Source organism: Panthera uncia, chromosome A2 (genome assembly GCF_023721935.1).
Source record: "Panthera uncia isolate 11264 chromosome A2, Puncia_PCG_1.0, whole genome shotgun sequence".
In the NCBI taxonomy this organism is placed as follows: Eukaryota; Metazoa; Chordata; class Mammalia; order Carnivora; family Felidae; genus Panthera; species Panthera uncia.
Genome location: NC_064816.1, coordinates 14,362,691 through 14,382,513, shown reverse-complemented (window position 1 = coordinate 14,382,513; position 19,823 = coordinate 14,362,691). Strand labels below are relative to the sequence as shown.

Sequence of the window (19,823 nt, the reverse complement as noted above, 5' to 3'; positions counted from 1 at the left end):
CAAAATCACACACGGGGACGGCACGTGCGGCTCGGAACGGGTTCCGCAACAGCACGTCCACTAAGAGCCATTAAAAGCGTCCACTTGAAGAATCCCACTCATTCACTCGACACGCCTCTTTCTCCTCTTTCTCTCCCTCTGTGACACATCGTAGAAAATGTTTTTCTACAGGACGGGAAGGGAAGGCAAGGGAAGGCAAGGGAAGGCAAGGGAAGGCAAGGGAAGGCAAGGGAAGGCAAGGGAAGGCAAGGGAAGGCAAGGGAAGGCAAGGGAAGGCAAGGCAAGGAAAGGGAAGGAAAGGAAAGGCAAGGCAAGGGAAGGCAAGGCAAGGCAAGGCAAGGCAAGGCAAGGCAAGGCAAGGCCCGCCGCGCCCCACGAGCCCTTCCCTTCGGCAGCACGTGGCACAGTCAGGGCGGCCCGCACCAGCTTCTTCGCAACCACAGAGCAAGACCAAGCAACGTCCCGCTTTCTCAAAGTAAACTAGTTACATGCAGAAGGCAAAGTAAAAACAGGGTAACAGAGGCCCACACGTTCTGCCGTCTCCTTCAGGGATTCGGGGTCTCCCCTGGAAGTCGGCAGCTGACCGGTCAGGGTCTCAAGAGCAGCAAAGCGCCCCGAGAGGTCACGTCAGTCACCGAAAACATGCTCTCGCACCATCGGGACCCGCGGGCTCACCTCACCGGGCTCTTGTTGAATGCGGTGTGCCCTGTGGTGCCCGCCCGCCACGGCCTGCTGTCCTGGAGTGTCTCCTCCCCACCCACACACCACTGGGCCAGACAAGGCCTTACATGGCTAGGTTTGGATGAGGTGAGCGTGTGGCCGAGCCCCGGGGGCTGGGACAAGGAAGGACATCTGGGAAGGCTAAGGGCTCTCCCAGGAACCGCAACTAAGAGACAGAAGCTCCCGTTTCAATGTTGTTGGGCGCTGGAACCATAAAGTCCTAAGGAGATGGGGCAGGACGTGGCATCATGGGTCCCCGAGGTCACCTTGTAACCTGAAGTCAGGGGGAACAGAAGCCCAGCCTGGAGGAGGAGGGAGAACAGGGCAGAAGAACAGAGAGGAGGAGGAAGAGCAAATAGGGGCGGGGAAGGGGAGAAGAGAAAGTTCTAGGCCCGGCATCTGGGTGGCGCCTGGGGACTGCCTGCACGCGGCGAGGCCCGGCTGGAGCCCCTACAGCTGGCTTCAGGTGATATCCCTATGTCCTGTGTCCACCTGCCTTTGGGCGTGTTTCTGTTCCTTCTAGACAAGCACTCCCAGCTCTGACCGCAACCAAAGTCCCAAGGGGCCGATGTGTGTACCCAAAAGCTAACTCCGCAGAAGCACGTCCATTAAGGAGAGGGAAGGCTGGCCTCGTTGACCCAAGTGTTTTTTCGAGGGGGCAAGTCCACGTGGGAAGGGAAAAGGGGCTCACAACACTGCCTGGCCCCATGACATCAGAGCAGAGGGAGACTGAAGTTGCTGTATCCAGGCTGCAGTGAGGCTCAGGGAACCACTGTTTCCGTTTACCCTGCACGCCTCCTCCGGGCTTAGCTACTCTTTCCAGCACTACTGTGCAACTTACGAAAGAGGCATCTATCCGGGCACAACAGTTGAGAAGTTAGAAAAAGGTGCCCTCTCTTGGCAAATGTGGCCCTGAGGTATATGGTTTGGCAAGAGGCTGGATCTCGGGCCCTGCTCACCCCCTTGGCTGGGTGCCTTTGAGCAGTGCACCAACTGCACAGCCGTACAACGGCAGCCCTGCCCATAACACAGAGAGCACTTCACTAACAACTGAAATTTATATGCCCCCTGGATTTGGCTTCTTTCTCCTCTGGTCCCTGTTGGAGAAATATTGTCAGTTTCTTTTCAAGCTTTTTTTCCGTCCCACGGACCATTCCAAACCCTGATAAATTACTGCATAATTAGGTAATTCCGTTGATGGCTTCCACCTAAACCTTCTCTCTAGTGTTTGGTTTGGAAGGCTGCCTACCATTAGGGGGTTGTTGGGTTTACATGATCTCATCCATTGTGCACTGGGTTTTCTAAACGTAATGGCCAGAGTTCTGGGGTTTTCTCACAGTTGCCTCTCTGTCTCCCCCCACCCCCCCATTTTCTAACATGTCATTGATTTCAAGGGTATGCTGGGTGCACACGACATCCTCACCGTGCCACCTAAAGATCTGGCAAGAGGAACTACCCCTGAGGAAGAGTGAAAACACAGACGGCAGCAGAAAGCCTCGGGAGCACTGAAAGAAGAGGGAGGTCCAGCGATCGGGGAGAGGTGCTCCACAGGGAAGTGCTGGGTGGGGCTGCTCCGGGGTTCCGACACGTGCCTAGAGACCACCTAGAGAGAAACGCTGGGAGTGTCCCAGGCTTGGAAGAGTGTCTCTTGGACCTGGGGACTCTGTCCCTGAGACGGGCTGTCAAACACAAGCAAGGGCACGAGGTGATGCCCGGGTTGACTCTGTTGTGTACAAATGAAAACCCTTCCAGAAGCGAACGGACAGCGGATGGGGCTGGGGCTGAGGAGCAGGTGGCCATCCCAGCCCCAGCCTTCAGAGGGCACTGGCCACCAGGCACAGCAGGCCTGGAGACCTGAGACCCACGGGGCCCTCTCCAGGATTTCCCACCCCACCGAGGCCCGGGCGAGCACCTGCTTTTGTCAATGGCTCTCAGGTCTGGCCTCGTTCTCCCCGAGTACCTAGAAGGGACCGATGGGCCATTCTCACCTGTGAGATCTACTTCCTCTCTCTGTAGATATTGTCCAGACGGCAGGCGGAATGTCTGCCCCTTGATAAGGCCTTGGGCCAGCAGCTTATGAAAAGGCTCTCTGAGAAAAGATAAAGGGAAAAGAAATCGATTGGTAGGGATTTGAAGCATCCAGAAGACAGCAATAGAAGCCTTTCCGGCTGATGGACAGAGACAACTGCTCTTCATAAAAGCAGGTAGTCTGGCCAATGCCACTTGTAAATCCAACTGGAGCAAACAGCTCCTTATAAAGAAGTGACTGAGAACATTAAGTCAGATCGGCAGGTGTTAGCTACTTTCTACTTGTCGAAGTGGAAAGAACACTAGGCTTCAGATTCGGAAGGCCTGGATTTGAATCTCTTTCCTCCTCAATGAATTCTATGAGCCAAGGCAAGTCCCTTACTTGTTCTTAACATCAGTTTGCTTATCTGAAAAGTGGAAACACTAAAAATCTGTCAAAGCCTTGTTGGTAAGATTACAGTAAATGATTGCATGAAAATACTTGTGAATTTTATTTTATTTTTAAATTTGCTGCAGTTCTTTTTAAAAAAATTTTTTTAATGTGTATTTGTATTTGAGAGAGAGAAAGAAAAAGAGAGAGCACAAGCAGGGGAGGGGCAGAGAGAGAGGAAGACAGAGTCCAAAAGGCTCTGAGCTGTCAGCACACAACCCGACACGAGGCTCGAACTCATGAGCTGTGAGATCATGACCTGAGCTGAAGTCAGACGCTCAACCGACTGAGCCACCCAGGGGTCCCACCCCCTCCCCCGGCTTTTTTTTTTTTTTTTTTAAGTTTATTTATTTATTCTGAGAGAGACAGAGAGAGTACGCAAGCAGGGGAGGGGCAGAGAGATGAGAACAGAAGATCCAAAGCAGGCTCCGTGCTGAGAGCAGAGGGGCCTGATACGGAGCTCGAACTCACGAACCGTGAGATCATGACCTGAGCCGAAGACCGACACGTAACTGACTGAGCCACCCAGGTACCCCAATACTTGGAAATTTTAAAGAACCACACTAATGTCAGCTACAGGCCGAGTCCAGCGTCGGGAGGGGCTCGAGGGGACACAGGGAGGTTTAAGTCGGGGCTCTGCTCAAGCAGGCTGCTTTTCCATCAAGCTTGTACACAGTGACCGCTTACATTCTTAAAAAAAAAAAACAACACTGACTCCTACAGATTAACCACGCATATAGACTTTCTGTTCAAATTCAAACATGAACCTCCTCTTTTTAGGCCTACCCCCCTCTGAGGAGGTGGTTGTTATTAATAGCATGGTAAATACACCTGGAAACGTCTGGAAACTTCTCTGAATGCCTATGTGTATATACATATATATAGTTTTGTATAATTTTGGCAGATTTAAATAGATCATAATTTACATATATGACTCTGGTATTCCATTTAACTATATGAATGGATTTTCCACAACAGTCCATATAGACCTATCTCAGTTTTTTTCCTTTTGTAATTGTTTTCACTTTTTGTTTTATTATTATTATTATTATTTATATAATTTATTGTCAAGTTGGCTAACATACAGTGTATATACAGCGTGCTCTAGGTTTTGGGGGGTAGATTCCCATGATTCATCGCTTACATACAATACCCAGCGCTCATCCCAACAAGTGCCCTCTTCGATGCCCATCACCTATCTCACCGCCCCCCACCCCCATCAACGCCCTGGAAAACAGTCTGGAGGTTCCTCAACAAATTAAAAATAGAACCTGCTACGACCCAGCAGTAGCACTACTAGGAATTTATTCAAAGGATGCAGGAGTGCGGATTCATTAGGGCACACGTACCCCAATGTTTATAGCAGAGCTTTCATCAGTAGTCAAATTATGGAAAGAGGCTCAGTTTTTTTAATGTTTATTTTTGAGAGACAGAGAGAGAGAAGGAGGCGCATGTGAGCGAGCAGGGGAGGGGCAGAGAGAGAGAGAGGGACAGAGGATCCGAAGCAGGCTCTGTGATAACAGCAGCAAGCCCAATGCAGGGCTCGAACTCCCAAACCGTGAGATCATGACTTGAGCCGAAGTCAGGGACTCAACCGACTGAGCCACGCAGGCGCCCCCAGACCTATCTCGGTTTTAAACGGCTCTCTAGTAGTCTGCGGTGCCCATGGGTTATAATTTGTTTATAGTGCCTGTTTTCTAAAAAAATGGTTTCAGTCACTTTTACTGGATGAATACTGCAATATAAACTTTTTCTCGGAAGGGGACAAGGACAGGCTGACCCTTACACTGAAATGACGGGGAAATGACGTGATTTCCGATTTGAAACGGTTTATTCTGAAGAAGCCACCTGATTCCATTGTAAAGCACGAGAGCAAGAGCCATTCCAAACTCCAAGAATGATTTGAGGAGACATGTGCTGGTAACGCGTGCGCGTTCCGTATCTGTTGAGAGGTAGGCACGTTTGGCGGGAGCCACGTTCTTCCCAAGCATCACCAGCCGCACGATGCACCTTTCAACAGACAAACCCGTGGGTGCTTCAAGGTCACTGACGCGAGGCGGCTGTTATTGAGAAGTTCAAAAAAACCACACGACCTCAGAGGCCCAGCAGACTGCAAGTGTTGTTCTGGCGTCGTAGGTAGGAGCTGGCTTGGTCAAGTTAACAGGACCCTTGTTTCTCACACAAGACCGTGGGATTTCGGTGACCCGTGATACTGACTGAGTAAGGCTGCTGGGCGGGCGGGCCCCTGGTTTGTATCTGTGTGGCCCTTGTCCAACGGCTGTGCGGACAGGTGCGGTTTAGGGGAAACGTGCCAGGGGATTCAGGGGGTAGCACGGGATAGACCGACCGGAAAAGAGATGAGGGCCAGTTCGGAAAAAGGGATTCTCAGCCTTCATATTTTAAAATCTCAGGAGCACACGCGAGGTTGGGGGTGGTGGTGAGGGATTTTCTTACCCTTTTTTTTTTGCCCAATACGGGCCTCGATTGCACCATGGTGACATCGGACCCGGAATCAACAGCTGGACGCTCAACCAACCGAGCCGCCCAGGCTCCCTGAGGTATTTTCCACGGTGGAAAAGACCCACTATGCATAACCTTCAAGTCGAATGTTACACAATTGTGCAAATTATTCAGTGTTATTATTGAGCGTCACAGGGGCCATCCGGCACGCTCCCATGTTAATTTGGAACAAACCCCACGTGTGCACAGAAGTCATCGTATCATCGTCCAGCCTCTAAAACCCATCTTAATAATAGACCCATTCGACTCAGAAGGCTGCCTTCCTCCCACCACGCTCATGACATTCCACCGGCAAAGTCACGTTGGCAGAATGGCATCCTTTGGTGCCACGGTTCACGTCCCATCAAGACTCCTAGGAAATAGGAGTCTTTTGTACAGAAAAACAGGACAAATTATTTAACAATCAAATGCCCTTGGATCTTACACTGCATTTGAATAACTAAGCGCCTTGAAGGGAGAGCAGTCGTGTCTGCGGCTTCCCGGAACACCTGCACAAACGCCACAGGGACCTGTGTCCTCGGGCGACGCAGGCTTTATCCAGAGCAGGCTGGGGTTCTGATGCCCAAGGACCCCCGTCTGCATTCTCCTCAGGAAGCTCAGAGAACCGCACCCCACAGACTGAGCGCGGGGTTTCCTCTGCCATCAGCCCTGTTTACCTGCCTGGTGTCTCTGACACTTTAAACCCACTTGCTTGTTCCTCGCAGAGGTCACGCGCACACTTGGCTGTCCCCAGAACGGGTCACGCTCCCCAGGATCAGGTGCCCCCTGGCAGGAATGCTGTCTCAGCCTGCGTTCCCCGGGGAAGCCGGGACTCGCCCTGCACCTCTGAACTCAGGCATTCCGTTTTCTGGGTGGCCGCTTCTGTCCCCTGCACACGTCCCCAGGCCCTCGTTTGTATCCCGCGGCGTCTGGGACACACCACGTGAGAAGCGTGTCCGGGCTGTGCCGTGATTACAACGTAAAGACCAGTCCACACACATCCGGCCCTACGCCCATCACGGTAAGGACTTTTACTCCCTTGGTCTTCCCTCTGTCCCCGGCACCGAGTGCTGTGCCCAACAGGCAAGCTCAAAACAACAACAACAACAACAAAAAGGAGACGTGGTGAAAACGTGGACGGGTGAATGAACTCATAAATATGCACATGCAGACAAAAGGACGGTGGGACACAGGTGGAAGACGCCGGTGGCTGCTGTTGCTGGCTCTGGAAGCCACCTTTGCCTTCCATCCGATTCCAGGATTTTAACCCCATCCCATTCGCTCTACGGCAACAGTTTTAAAACAAAATCAAGTCATATGGCCACTTTTTATTGGGCAGGTCAAGAAACAGACTGGACACAAACACACTCGAAAGCACCAGGCACACGGAGCCAGTATTCCCCAAGGAAGGGCTGCCCCCGCCAAGCTTCGCGGAGCATCGGTGGGGTCCACGGGGCTGATCTGCGCCTGCACTCAGGGTGCACCGGGTCACCTCTCAGGCTGGAATCTTCCTCAGATTAGTTTTTCATGCTGCAGCCTCACAGGAAAGAGAAACAAAACAAAAACAAACAGACCGTTGCTTTCTCTCCTCGGTGCCTGGTGCCAGTGGGATGAATTTCTGTTACTGTCTGCACGAGTTTTTGAGATTTTTCCTTTCCTTTCCCACTCTGAGTGCAACGGCTTTGGTAGCTCTTAGGGGAAATTAAAAATCAGGGTGGAAGGAGGGAGGGAATAATCTGGATCCCAAAGACAAAGCTGAGCAGTATGGTGACAATCCACAGAGCTTTTAGCCTCCAGAGGGGGCCGGGGCGGGGTGGGGGGGGGGGGGGGTGGTGAGAACCCAGGAATCCTGTTCTGGCCTCTGCAGGTTATCAGGTGGCTCGATGCTGCCACCTTCTGGGAACGGACGGCACTGCACCTGCCAGCACGTGGCCCTACTTTCCAGAGGCTCTTCGGGGTCCCATGGGTTCCAATTCTTCTTCTTCTTGTTTTTTTAAGTAAACTTCGAAATAAAGTGCCGCACACATATCGAAAAGTACACGGATCCTGGGAGTAAAACCTGATGAATCTTCACAACATAAGCACACCTGTGATGGCCACAGAGCGTGACCAACCTCCCAAAGGCCCCACCTCCCCACTGCCGGTCACCGCTGGTCACCACCAGCCTGGCCGCTGACACCATCGATTAGTTCTGCCTGTTTCAAAACCACTTCTAACCCTTTCCAGGTGAGGGCAAGGGATCCCAGGGGCCTGTACACATTGGAGGCTGTCCCCAGAGCTGGCCGTTGGCGGTGTGTCCGGTGTGGTCCCGGCAGCTGGGCCTGGCAGATACCAAATTTTATTATGTATTCAAGGAGGCTGCTCCTCTGCCCTCCTCCCCCGAGCCTCCTTCCGGTGCTGAGTTCATGGCAGGTGCTTGATATCGTTCACTGGTTTGAGCTAAATGAACGCCGTTTCCACGAGAGGAGAAATAAAGCTGCCAGTAGCAGAGGCGGGGACAACGTGGAGAGGGACACGAGGTGGAGGGAGAAAGGCCGATAAAGGGCAGGCACGGGACATTATGTCTCCCAGGTGGGGCCGTGACTTTTCTGCAGGGAGAGGCGCAGTGAGCGGTTTCAGACTCCATGCACTTAAGCTCGCAGGAAGGTGGGTGGGAGCAAGGGGACGAGTCGGGGGGCGGGGGTAGGGTCCCAAGAGCCCAAGAGCTAAGTTTACACTGGATTTCACGGTGGAAGGGGCACTTCCCTGCTCATTCCCCAGTGGTCCCCCCATCCCCCACCCTTCAGGGCTCCAGGGAATGATCCACAGGACCTTGGGAATCCGGTTCTCATTCTCATGGCTGAAGCCGGTGTAGCTCAGAATGAGGAACCACACTTGTGTATTCATTCAACGTGTATTTGAGCCACAAACGGGTACAGAGCACTCTGCGGTTAGAAGGCTTACAGTAAAACGGTGGGCCAAGACATGCTCAGAAATAACCATCAACGCCATAAGGAGGACGCACTAGTGTGATATGGAGGCGCGAGGTGCATGGGAACGAGGGACAAGGACGTCAAGGGCCCCGCTGAGCTCGGAACCCGGTCCCGCGGGAGCAGCGTTCACACCATCGCCGAGCTCATTACTAAGATTCACAGCCAGTGTAACGTATTCCCTACGTGCTCATTCATTCACTCGACAAATGGCACCGGGGACAAACTTGCAGAAGCAACTGAGCTACTCATGCATCACAGTGACCGTGTACAGCCGAGGGCTTTATAAGGAAGCGAAAGATCTGAAACCACCCCGAAACCCCTTTGTCGTAGAAGGATCAAAGGTGGGCGTTACGCAGGGTCGCTGCCTGCCGGCTGGTTTCACTGCCATGGAGGCAACGCTGCGCTCTTTGCTCTGGCCCCGCTTTCCTGCTGCGCCTTTAATACCACCCCTAGAGGGGCGCCTGGGTGGCTCAGTCGGTTGAGCATCCGACTCTTGATTTTGGCTCAGATCATGACCCCAGGGTCGTGGATTGAGCCCCATGTCAGGCTCCGTGCTAAGCGTGGAGCCTGCTTAAGATTCTCTGTCTCCCACTCTGCCCCCTCTCCCCTGCTTGCATTCTCTCTCTCTCTCTCTAAATAAATAATATAGTAAAAAAAAGAATTAAAAAAAAAATACCACCCCGCATTTGCTGCAGCACAGGTATGTGCGAGCAGAATGATGGGGAGTGATATTCTCTTTGGTACTTCCTTGACGGCTGGTCATGGAAAGCCACCTTTGTGCCACCAAGGTGGGAAGGGGGGGGCAGGTGGAAGGGCAGGGTGGGGAAGGTCAGTAATTATTAGGATAAATAAGGAATTCCAGAACATGGATTGATAGGCTATTTTAAGTGCCCTTATATAAAAAAATCAAAAATCACTGTATACAAAGGAATGTACTAACTGGGATGCAGCTAACAGAATCCCAGGATTCGTCAGAGCCCCAACTAGCCACTGCCGATGACATTTCACCTACTCAGGAGGCCCTGGACAGCCCGCTGCCCACTCCCTGACCTGGTCAGCCGGACCCTGTATAGATCTGGAAAGAAGAAAACAGAAAGCCCTGGATTTCTGAAAACAATCTCTAACAACTTTTCAGACTGATTTTGCAAACTTCCTCTTCCTTGCCCTGTGCTGAGGGCCGTCAGAATCACATAATTAGCCAGGGTCGGAGCATTAAGCAATAGCTCATTCTTAAAATACTACCATTTCTAGGGGCGCCTGGGTGGCTTGGTCCGTTAAGCGTCTGATTTGGGCTCAGGTCACACATGATCTCCCCCCGCATCCGGCCCTCTGCTATCAGCATGGAGTCTGCTTCAGATCCTCTGTAGCTCTGCCCCTCCCCTGCCTGTACTCTCTGTCTCTCTCTCTCAAAAACAAACATTAAAAAAATACTACCATTTCTATTTCTTAGCAACCAGCTAGCAGCATGGAAGGAGCCCTTACTGATATGGTGAGACCCAAGGTAAGTTTCTCTTCCCTTCCTTTTCCCCCAAGGCTCATTTCTGGTGTGATCAGAGAGACACATAAAAGCTTGGGGGACTGGAGCCCGTGGCGTTCTCAGTGATCAGCAGGCCACTGTTCTTGGTTGACAACAAACCACAGGGAGAATGTCACTTCGGGGAATGTGGTGTCTCCCCAGAGGTGCAGTTAAGAGCAACAAAAACAGGGTTCCTGGGCCTACCGCCGTCCCTCACCACTGTCCCTTACAGAGGGAGAGACAGGCTTCCTTACTGCAGTTCAGGGATGAGCTGGGTACGTCCCTCTCTGCAGCACGCCCCTGCGGCTTCCGTCCCGGGGACGTCCAGCCACAGCCAAAGCCCTCCCCTGAGTACTTCCTCCCGAGGAACCTCCTCCAGGGTACTTCCCTGCTTCTGAATCTAGGCTGTAAATGACTGCTTTTTTTTTTTTATTATTCTTTTTTCCTATTATAAGGTTATACAATCACTGTAAAAACCCTGGAAAAAAAGCAGGAGTGCCTTAAAAAGTAAGAAAATCACCAATAAGTTCACCTTCCAGAGAAACTAGTGTTAACATGTTGGCATAGTTTTTTTCTAGTCTTTTCTCTCGCTCTGCATATGTGTATACATGTGTGTGTACATTTAAATACAGAGATATAGCCAAATTGCATCTATGATTCTGTATCGTGCTTTTTTTTTTCAGTTCTAGGTACTTCAGATGCATTTCTCCGTGTTAGTAAACATTCCACGTAATATAATTTTAAAGAGTTGTACAGGGGCTAGACTTTCTTCACTCTTTCTCAGAATGTGGGGGCGACAGGGCATATCTAAAAGTGTAGCTACTTGAAATAACACACGTACAGTTGGGTGCCTAAGTTTGCATTTCTGATTATTCCCTTGGGCTAGGTTTCCAGAAGTGCAATTAGTGTGTCCAAAAGTGTGAATGTTTCCAAGGCTCTCGCCGTATGTCATCAAACTGCTTTTCGTAAAGGTTGTTCCAAACGGCCTTCCCGCAGCACAGGGGACGCTGTTCATCCCAGCCTCTCTGCTATACGGAAAATGGTGCCTCACTTCTGTTTCACTGTATTTCTTTGACTACCAGCGAGGGAAGCATTTTAGAGTAGGCCTCTTCATCATTTGCGTATCCTCTTTGGCAAATCTCCCAGGGACATTGATTCTGGCTTGATCAGTAACCTGGTATTTCTTTCTTTCTTTTTTTAATGTTTATTTATTTTTGAGACAGAGAGAGACAGAGCATGAGTGGAGGAGGGGCAGGGAGAGAGGGAGACACAGAATCTGAAGCAGGCTCCAGGCTCCAAGCTGTCAGCACAGAGCCTGACGCGGGGCTCGAACTCCTGAGCTGTGAGATCATGACCTGAGCCGAAGTCAGCCATTTAACCCACTGAGCCACCCAGGCGCCCCAGTAACCTGGTATTTCTGATGCACAACAGCACACGTGCTGTCCCATGTGGGGGCACACCCAGCCCGGAGGCCAGCTTCTGGTGGAGGGTAAAGAGATCCATGAAAACCTCAGAGTACAGACCTAAATGTGCAAGTGTGAAAGAGGGCCAGGACTCACTTAGAAAGCAGGAAAGAATATTAGAACTACATAAGACTTTGTGGTAAGTTGATGAAACTTAGCCAGAATTACAGAGTGAATCCAGTGCTTAGAGTCGACAGAATTCCTCGCACGTGAGGCCCCTGAGTACTTTTAAAGTAATCTTTACACCCACCATGGGGCTCAAACTTGCGACCCTAAGATCAAGAGTCACATGCTCCACTGATGGAGCCAGCCAGGTGCTCCTAGAGATAACTATCTTAGATGGTGGCCAGGGGGTTGAGAAATGAAAACAACAGGGAGTGGCAGTAGCCTCAAATCCCTCCCGGGAGGACAGGGCTAACCAAACGCTAACCAAGAGTAATACAGAAATAGACGTAGCAATCCCTATCAAAAAAACACCAGCATTCTTCACAGAGCTAGAACAAACAATCCTACAATGTGTATGGAACCAGAAAAGGCCCCAAATAGCCAAAGCAATCCTGAAAAAGAAAACCAAAGCTGGAGGCATCACAATTCTGGACTTCAAGACGTATCACAAAGCTGTAATCAAGACAGTATTTGGTACCGGCACAGAAACAGACACTCAGATCAATGGAACAGAATAGAGAACCCAGAAATGGACCCACAAACGTATGGCCAACTCATCTCTGACAAAGCAGGAAAGAATAGCCAATGGAATAAAGACAGTCTCTTCAGCAAGTGGTGCTGGGAAAACTGGACAGCGACATGCAGAACAATGAACCTGGACCACTTTCTGACACCAGACACAAAAATAAACTCAAAATGGATGAAAGACCTCAATGTAAGACAGGAAGCCATTAAAATCCTCGAGGAGAAAGCAGGCAAAAACCTCTTTGACCTTGGCCGCAGCAACTTCTTACTCAAAACGTCTCCAGAGGCAAGGGAAACAAAAGCAAACATGAACTATTGGGACCTCATCAAGATAAAAAGCTTCTGCACAGCAAAGGAAACAATCAGCAAAACTAAAAGCCAACTGATGGAATGGGAGAAGATATTTGCAGATGACAGATAAAGGGTTAGCATCCAAAATCTATAAAGAACTTATCAAACCCAACACGCAAAAAAACAAATAATCCAGTGAAGAAATGGGCAAAAGGTATGAATAGGCACTTCTCCAAAGAAGACATCCAGATATCCAACTGACACATGAAAAAATGCTCCACAACACCCATCATCAGGGAAATTCAAATCAAAACCACAGTGAGATACCACCTCACACGTGTCAGAATAGCTAATATTAACAACTCAGGCAACAACAGATGTTGGCGAGGATGCGGAGAAAGAGGGTCTCTTTTGCACTGCTGGTGGGAATGCAAACTGGTGCACCTACTCTGGAAAACAGTATGGAGGTTCATCAAAAAATTAAAAATAGAACTTCCCTACGACCCAGCAATGGCACTACTAGGCATTTATCCACGGGATACAGGTGTGCTGTTTCAAAGGGACACATGCACCCCCATGGTTATGGCAGCACCATCAACAGTAGCCAAAGTATGGAAAGAGCCCACATGTCCATCGATGGATGAATGGATAAAGAAGATGTGGGATACATATACAATGGAGTATTACTCGGCAATCAAAAAGAATGAAATCTTGCCATTTGCAACTACATGGATGGAACTGGAGGGTATTATGCTAAGCGAAATTAGAGAAAGACAAATATCATATGACTTCACTCATATGAGGAATTTAAGATACTAAACAGATGACTATAAGGGGAGGGAAGCAAAAAGAATATAAAAACAGGGAGGGGTCAAAACAGAAGAGACTCTTAAATATGGAGAACAAACAGAGTGTTCCTGGAGGGGGTGTGGGAGGGGGGATGGGCTGAATGGGGAAGGGGCACTAAGGAATCTCCTCCTGAAATCAGTGTTGCACTATCTGCTAACTCACTTGGATGTAAATAAACAATAAGTACATTTTTAAAAAAAGAAAGAACGAAAAAATAAAGTTCTGATTTAGATACATGTCAGCAAAAACAGCTAATAAATAAAGAGACATAAATACACACGTGGTTGACAGGTCTCAGTTTTTCCTCCTAGGCCAGCTTGAAAAAGTTGTTTGAAGGTCTTCAAACATTCTGACTGGAGAATCCTGAATTTTACCACAGAAGGCGGGTGACTCTCATTTCGTCTACAGCTGACTGGTTTGTGGAGACACCCCTGATGAAAAGGCCACGCTCAGAGGCCGTCCTGGCCCCGATGTGATTTCACAGGAGTGTGACCCTAACAACTGTGTTGAGACACGGAGATAAGGGGAATTCCTGCAACTTCTTCAAGGTCAGATTTTGAGTACTTAAAATAAATGTCTCTTTTTTTGGGGGGGGGGGGAGGGCACGGAATAGAATCTTACTATCTCGTAAAGAACTTTTAAAAACGCACACAAAATACTGCACAGGTATATTTCGAAGTACACCAGACAGCTGTCCCTTAAGCCTGGTGGAAAAGCAAGTTCCAGGGGTCTGGAGGCTCTGCGGGTTAGAAATTCATTTCAACAGACACCAAGTCCTACCCCAAACGGGACTTGACAATTATATCCGAACGCCGCAAACATTTTTTCTCCTCGAATATAGTTCTAAAACCACTGTACAGGAGTCATAAAAATAGCCAGGCCTTGTCTTATATTTTAAAATAGTTAGCCATTGACTCATTTATTGGTTTGTTCACTGCTCCTGCAAATAACTTCAGAAGCACAAATGGGCCTTGGGGCCAGAAATCATTTACGGTCTTTGTTTCTAGACCTGCATCAGAAGGAAACGTTTCTCATGGTGTATTTTCTCTCTAGCCCAAGGAGGACACTTCCTTGTGGAAACATACACTTCTTTCGTTTCATTTTTTTCTTTTAAGTAGGCTCCACGCCCAACACGGGGCTTGAACTCACGACCCAGACAGAGATCAAGAGTCACACGCTCGACCGAGTGAGCCAGCCAGGAGCCCCAAAAAGCATAAACTTTTATCTGTTTATATCAAGGGCTTAAACTCAGTTTAAACAAATATCCACTGAGAATGTACAGTCTCCACGATACTGTCACAGCAACAGGACACAATTCCCATCCTCACGGGTAAGTTTTATCTGATGAGGTAAAGAAGTTTCCACAGAGAAGAAATTCAAGGCAGAATGGGAAAAGTCTCAAGGCACAAACATTCCGACTGAGGCTTAATGCTGTTAATGTATTCACTGTCCTTCTGATGCAATCAGTTTATTTTGACACATGAAGGGCTCTGGGACTAATGAGAAGAAAATTATTTTCAGCATTTAATTTGATGTATAAACTAAATGTGTTTTCTGTACCATAGACTCTTTTTTTTTTTTCTTTTTTTTTTTTTTTTTTAATTTATTTTTGGGACAGAGAGAGACAGAGCATGAACGGGGGAGGGGCAGAGAGAGAGGGAGACACAGAATTGGAAACAGGCTCCAGGCTCCGAGCCATCAGCCCAGAGCCTGACGCGGGGCTCGAACTCACGGACCGCGAGATCGTGACCTGGCTGAAGTCGGACGCTTAACCGACTGCGCCATCCAGGCGCCCCAGTGTACCATAGACTCTTAATCTGTGTGTGTGTGCACAGAGAGAGGGAGCAGGTCTGAGGGGGGTGAAGGGAGGGGGCTTTCATAATGCTTCATTTTGCAGAAACTAGACTGTAGTCTGCGTTACTAGAGATATTTATTTATTTTTCATGTTTACTTGTTTTTGAGAGAGAGAGACAGAGCATGAGCAGGGGAGGGGCACAGAGAGAGACACACACAGAATATGAAGCAGGCTGCAGGCTCCGAGCTGTCAGCCCAGAGCCCAATGCGGGGCTCGAACCCACGAACCATGAGATCACGACCTGAACCGAAGTTGGACACTCAACGGACTGACCCACCCAGGCACTCTACAAACAGATATGCTTAAGTCAAATATCCTTTATACATTCAAATACACACACACACATACATCTATATATAGCCATGCTCTTGACTAGCAAGATAGAAGATATATGATGTAGGTCAGATATTTGTACAAGGCGATCGCCAAGCTCTACAGAAGGTTTGCGGTGACGCACAAAGTTCTATTAACAGATTTTAAATAAGTTGGTCTTTTTTTTCCCTTAGAGTCTGTACAGACATTTCTTTCCTTTCTCTTCTTTCTTTATTTTTTGATTAAAAAATTTTTTTTTCGTGTTTATTTCTTTTTGAGAGAGAGACAGAGCATGAGCAGGGGAGGGGCGGAGAGAGGGGGAGACACAAAATCTGAAGCAGGACAGAGCTGGACGTGGGGCTTGAACTCACGAACCACGAGATCATGACGTGAGTCGAAGTTGGACGCTTAACTGACTGAGCCACCCAGGAGCCCCTGAGATTTTTAAAGTAATATATTTTTTACATATCAAAATTTTAAAAACACATATCCTTTGACCCAGCATTTTCATGTCGGGACTTGGACTTACAGATATAAACCCAAATACCAGCTGAGAACACAGACAGTGAGAGTCACCTGACTCTTTTTTTTTTTTTTTGTAATAGCAATTGGAAAAATAGGTGATTGCTTACATAAATCACGGGAGATCCATTATGATGGGGTACTGTGCATAAATTACAAAGGATGGGGGGTCGGCACATGCTGATGTAGAAAGATCACTAGGATACGTTATTAAATCAAAAAAGCAAAAAGGCACGTGTGTAATATATGCCACGTTTTAAAAATAAGTCTATCAACAGAAACATGGAGGTAATGCAAAATGTTTTTCTGGAAGAGACCAAAAGAAGCCATTAACAGGTTGAGGGGGGAGGGGTGGAGGGTGGCCTGCAGGGAGTGAGACTTCAATGTTCAGTTTCTGTGCAGTTAAGAAAAAAACTCTTAACCTTAGACATGCATTACTTTATTATTTTGTATTTTTAAGTTGTTAACATGGGTTATCTGGACAAAGAGATCATCAGATTTTTTTTTTCCCTTTTTTTCTCTGCAATTAAAAAATAGTCTAGGGGGTGCCTGGGTGGCTTAGTCAGTTAAGCGTCTGGCTCTTGATTTCAGCTCAGGCTGTGATCTCACGGGTTGTGAGTTCGAGCCCCAGGTCGGCCTCTGCACTGCATAAGTGTGGAGCCTGCATAGGATTCCCTCTGTCCCTGCCCCTCCCATGCATGAGTGTGCTCTCTCTCTCAAAACAAATAAATACACATTAAAAACAAATAGTGGAACAGATGCTGAATTAAAGATACAAAAAACAAAATACAACCGTAATTGAAAAAAAACCCAGGAATTATGCTCCTGATGGTATGGCAGACAAAATAACCTAAATTATTGTCCTGCTGATAAATAAGTGAAAAAGCCAGACAAGTTATAAAAAGAGAATTGTTTTAAAGGTGTCACTGAGCTGGGAAACTAAGAAATGAGGTTGAAATATCAAATAAAAGCTAATAGATGGACCTTCACTAAAGAGCATGAAAGATATTCTAAAATATATATTTCAGATAAAGGGGAAATAATTTCAGATGTTAAGGTCAGAGACATAAAAAGGAAGAGTGAGGGGGCACTTGGGCGGCTCAGTCGGTTGAGCGTCCGACTTCGGCTCAAGTCACGATCTCACGGTTCGTGAGTTCGAGCCCCGCGTCAGGCTCTGGGCTGACGGCTCAGAGCCTGGAGCCTGCCTCAGATTCTGTGTCTCCCTCTCTCTCTGTCCCTCCCCTGCTCATGCTCTGTCTCTCTCTCTCTCTCTCTTGCTCAAAAATGAACATTTAAAAAATTTAAAAGAAAAAAAAGGAAGAGTGAGAAAAGCTATCAGTAAGTATCCAGACTCCGTGCCATTGCATTGAACTCCCAATAGATATTTTTGTGGAATGTGACAGGGTGAATCTAAAATTCATATGGAAGGGCAAAAGATTTGATCACAGCCAAGCTATTCCTAAAGAAAAAGAACAAAGTAGAAGGACTACCCTTACCAGACAGTAAGACTTGTAAAATTAAAATAACAGAGCCAATAAATAACGAGCACAGCAAAAAGCAAACGAACCAACAGACAGAATAAAGATCCTATAAACAGGCCCTTGTATATATACGCAGAAACATGACATTGATGGAGAAGCAACTAAAGATCAGCAAGGCAATGCGTGGACTGGTCCACTGAGGGCTCTGAGACACTAAAAGCAACAAACAGCCCTAAAGGAAAAAAAATCATTAAAATTTACTGCATTAACTTCAGAGTTTCTACTCGCCAAAAGACACCATAAAAATTAGAGAAATTGAGACCCGGGAAAAAATACTTGAAATACATACAGCTGGAAAAGGATTAGCATCCAGAATATTTTCAAAGTTCCTACAGTCAATAGAAGACAACCCAGCAACGCATAAAGGACACAGATAGGGATTTACCGGAAGGGAAAACACACCGGTCCCCTAGACACGTTGGTAACTGCTAAGCTTCACTGAGTGCGCAATGTCTCTCATTTCAACCGTGACCCACAAACGGATCCATCACGTAACCAACGTGGACGTGAAGGAGCCGTGCGGTGATGGGGACCTCATCTCTGCTCGCATGAGCACAGGTTTACGTGAGCAGTCTGAAAACAAGCGCGGTGTTCCTGAGTGAGGTCGGGCACGTGCATACCCCGCGGTTCAGGAGCTCGGCTCTCAGGGACACACGCCAGACACGTGCTGACACATGTATGTCAGCAAATACGTACCGGAACACTCACCGTCTGGCTTGGCTCATCGTTGCACAAAACACTCCACCAGCCACGAGTGGCGGATGGACACATAAACTGTGTTCTGTGCTGGAAATTCCACGCCACGTGAGCGAATACCACACAGCGGGGAAACAGAAACGCAACGTAACTCTGTGCACCAGTGTGGATGAGCCCCCAAAAATGCTGAGCGAGGAAAGTGAGAGGGAATACACGAAATATGATTCTACACATATAAAGCTCACACACAAGAAAACCAAAAAACACGCACTGTTTCAAAACTACATACAGAGGTGATAAATTTATAAAGAGAAGAAAGTGAATAATGCAGGATAGGGGCTGGCCAGGGGAGGGGCGGTGAGTTAGGGACAGAGTAAGACTGGGTAGGGGACCCTGGGTGTTCTAAGGGACTGGAGTACTCTTTCTCAAACTGAGAAGGAGGGTGCAGGGATGTTCACTTTATTCTTTGAATTGTATAAGACATTATACAATATATACATACATATATCATATGTACATGCAATATTGTACATATACGTATACGTATATACATATACATATATATATATGACGTATACACATATACATACATATGACGTATTTCATGGGGGGAAAAGCGCACATATACCTTGCTGACCATAATGGGGAATAGGTTATAGGCCAATAGGAAGAAAATTTATCAATGGATTTACAATGAGATTCCCCAGCTTTAATCCATTATCTGCTTTTCTCAGAGTCATCTATCCAGGCAGGATTCAGTCAGGCTTAGAAAAAGAGCTTACATCGAGTGTGGCCAGATGATAAACACCACCTGAAACGAGACACTGTAAAAAGCCATGCAGCATTATGAGCTGCTTGTCTCTGCCTCACAAGTAAACGGCTCGGTTACTTAACTCCGCTAAACAGACAAGAGCTGAGGGCAAGATTCTGTGCGAACCTGCAATCTCACAGGCTAGAAGTGAAACGAAGCAACAGAAATGGCACTTCACGTGGCGAAGGCTGACAGTGACCTCCGAAGTACACTTGAAACCCGGAAGTCTGCCACGACCTCCATTTACCTTGGTCCCCGGAAGAACCGGCACCTGCTTTCGGTTGTCGTTCATGGAACCAAGTTCTCTTGCAAAGGGGGATAAATGCTCACCTGTGCTTGACCATGTTTTGATCATGGCAAAAATGACTGAAGAATCTCGCGTAGAACAAGTGCATGACAGCATGTTCCTTCCCTCCGATGTACAAATCCACAGGCATCCAGTAATCTGCCAAGGCGGCGTTAAAAGGGCTGGAAGAAAGAGAAACGGTCGTTTTTTAGAAACCCACTTTGCCTCAATTACATAAATCAGACAGACGCACTGTAATCTGCATACGCCCTGAAACAGATTATGTCAGAGAAACACTTGTTTTCTTTTCAAAAATATTGTAAGAGAACAACTTATCTACTA

The 19,823-nt window shown here is 47.9% G+C and overlaps 1 protein-coding gene across 1 annotated transcript in view; it reads right to left on the bottom strand.

The window, feature by feature from the left end:
• The window catches only part of LARS2 (leucyl-tRNA synthetase 2, mitochondrial), a 168,846-nt gene that overhangs the window by 28,076 nt on the left and 120,947 nt on the right, over nt 1-19,823 (bottom strand). The window contains exons 14-15 of the mRNA XM_049642506.1: nt 19,526-19,663; nt 2,709-2,809 (exon numbers count right to left, since the gene is read on the bottom strand). Of these exons, the coding sequence (XP_049498463.1) occupies nt 2,709-2,809; nt 19,526-19,663 (239 nt within the window). The remainder of the gene's footprint in view (nt 1-2,708; nt 2,810-19,525; nt 19,664-19,823) is intronic.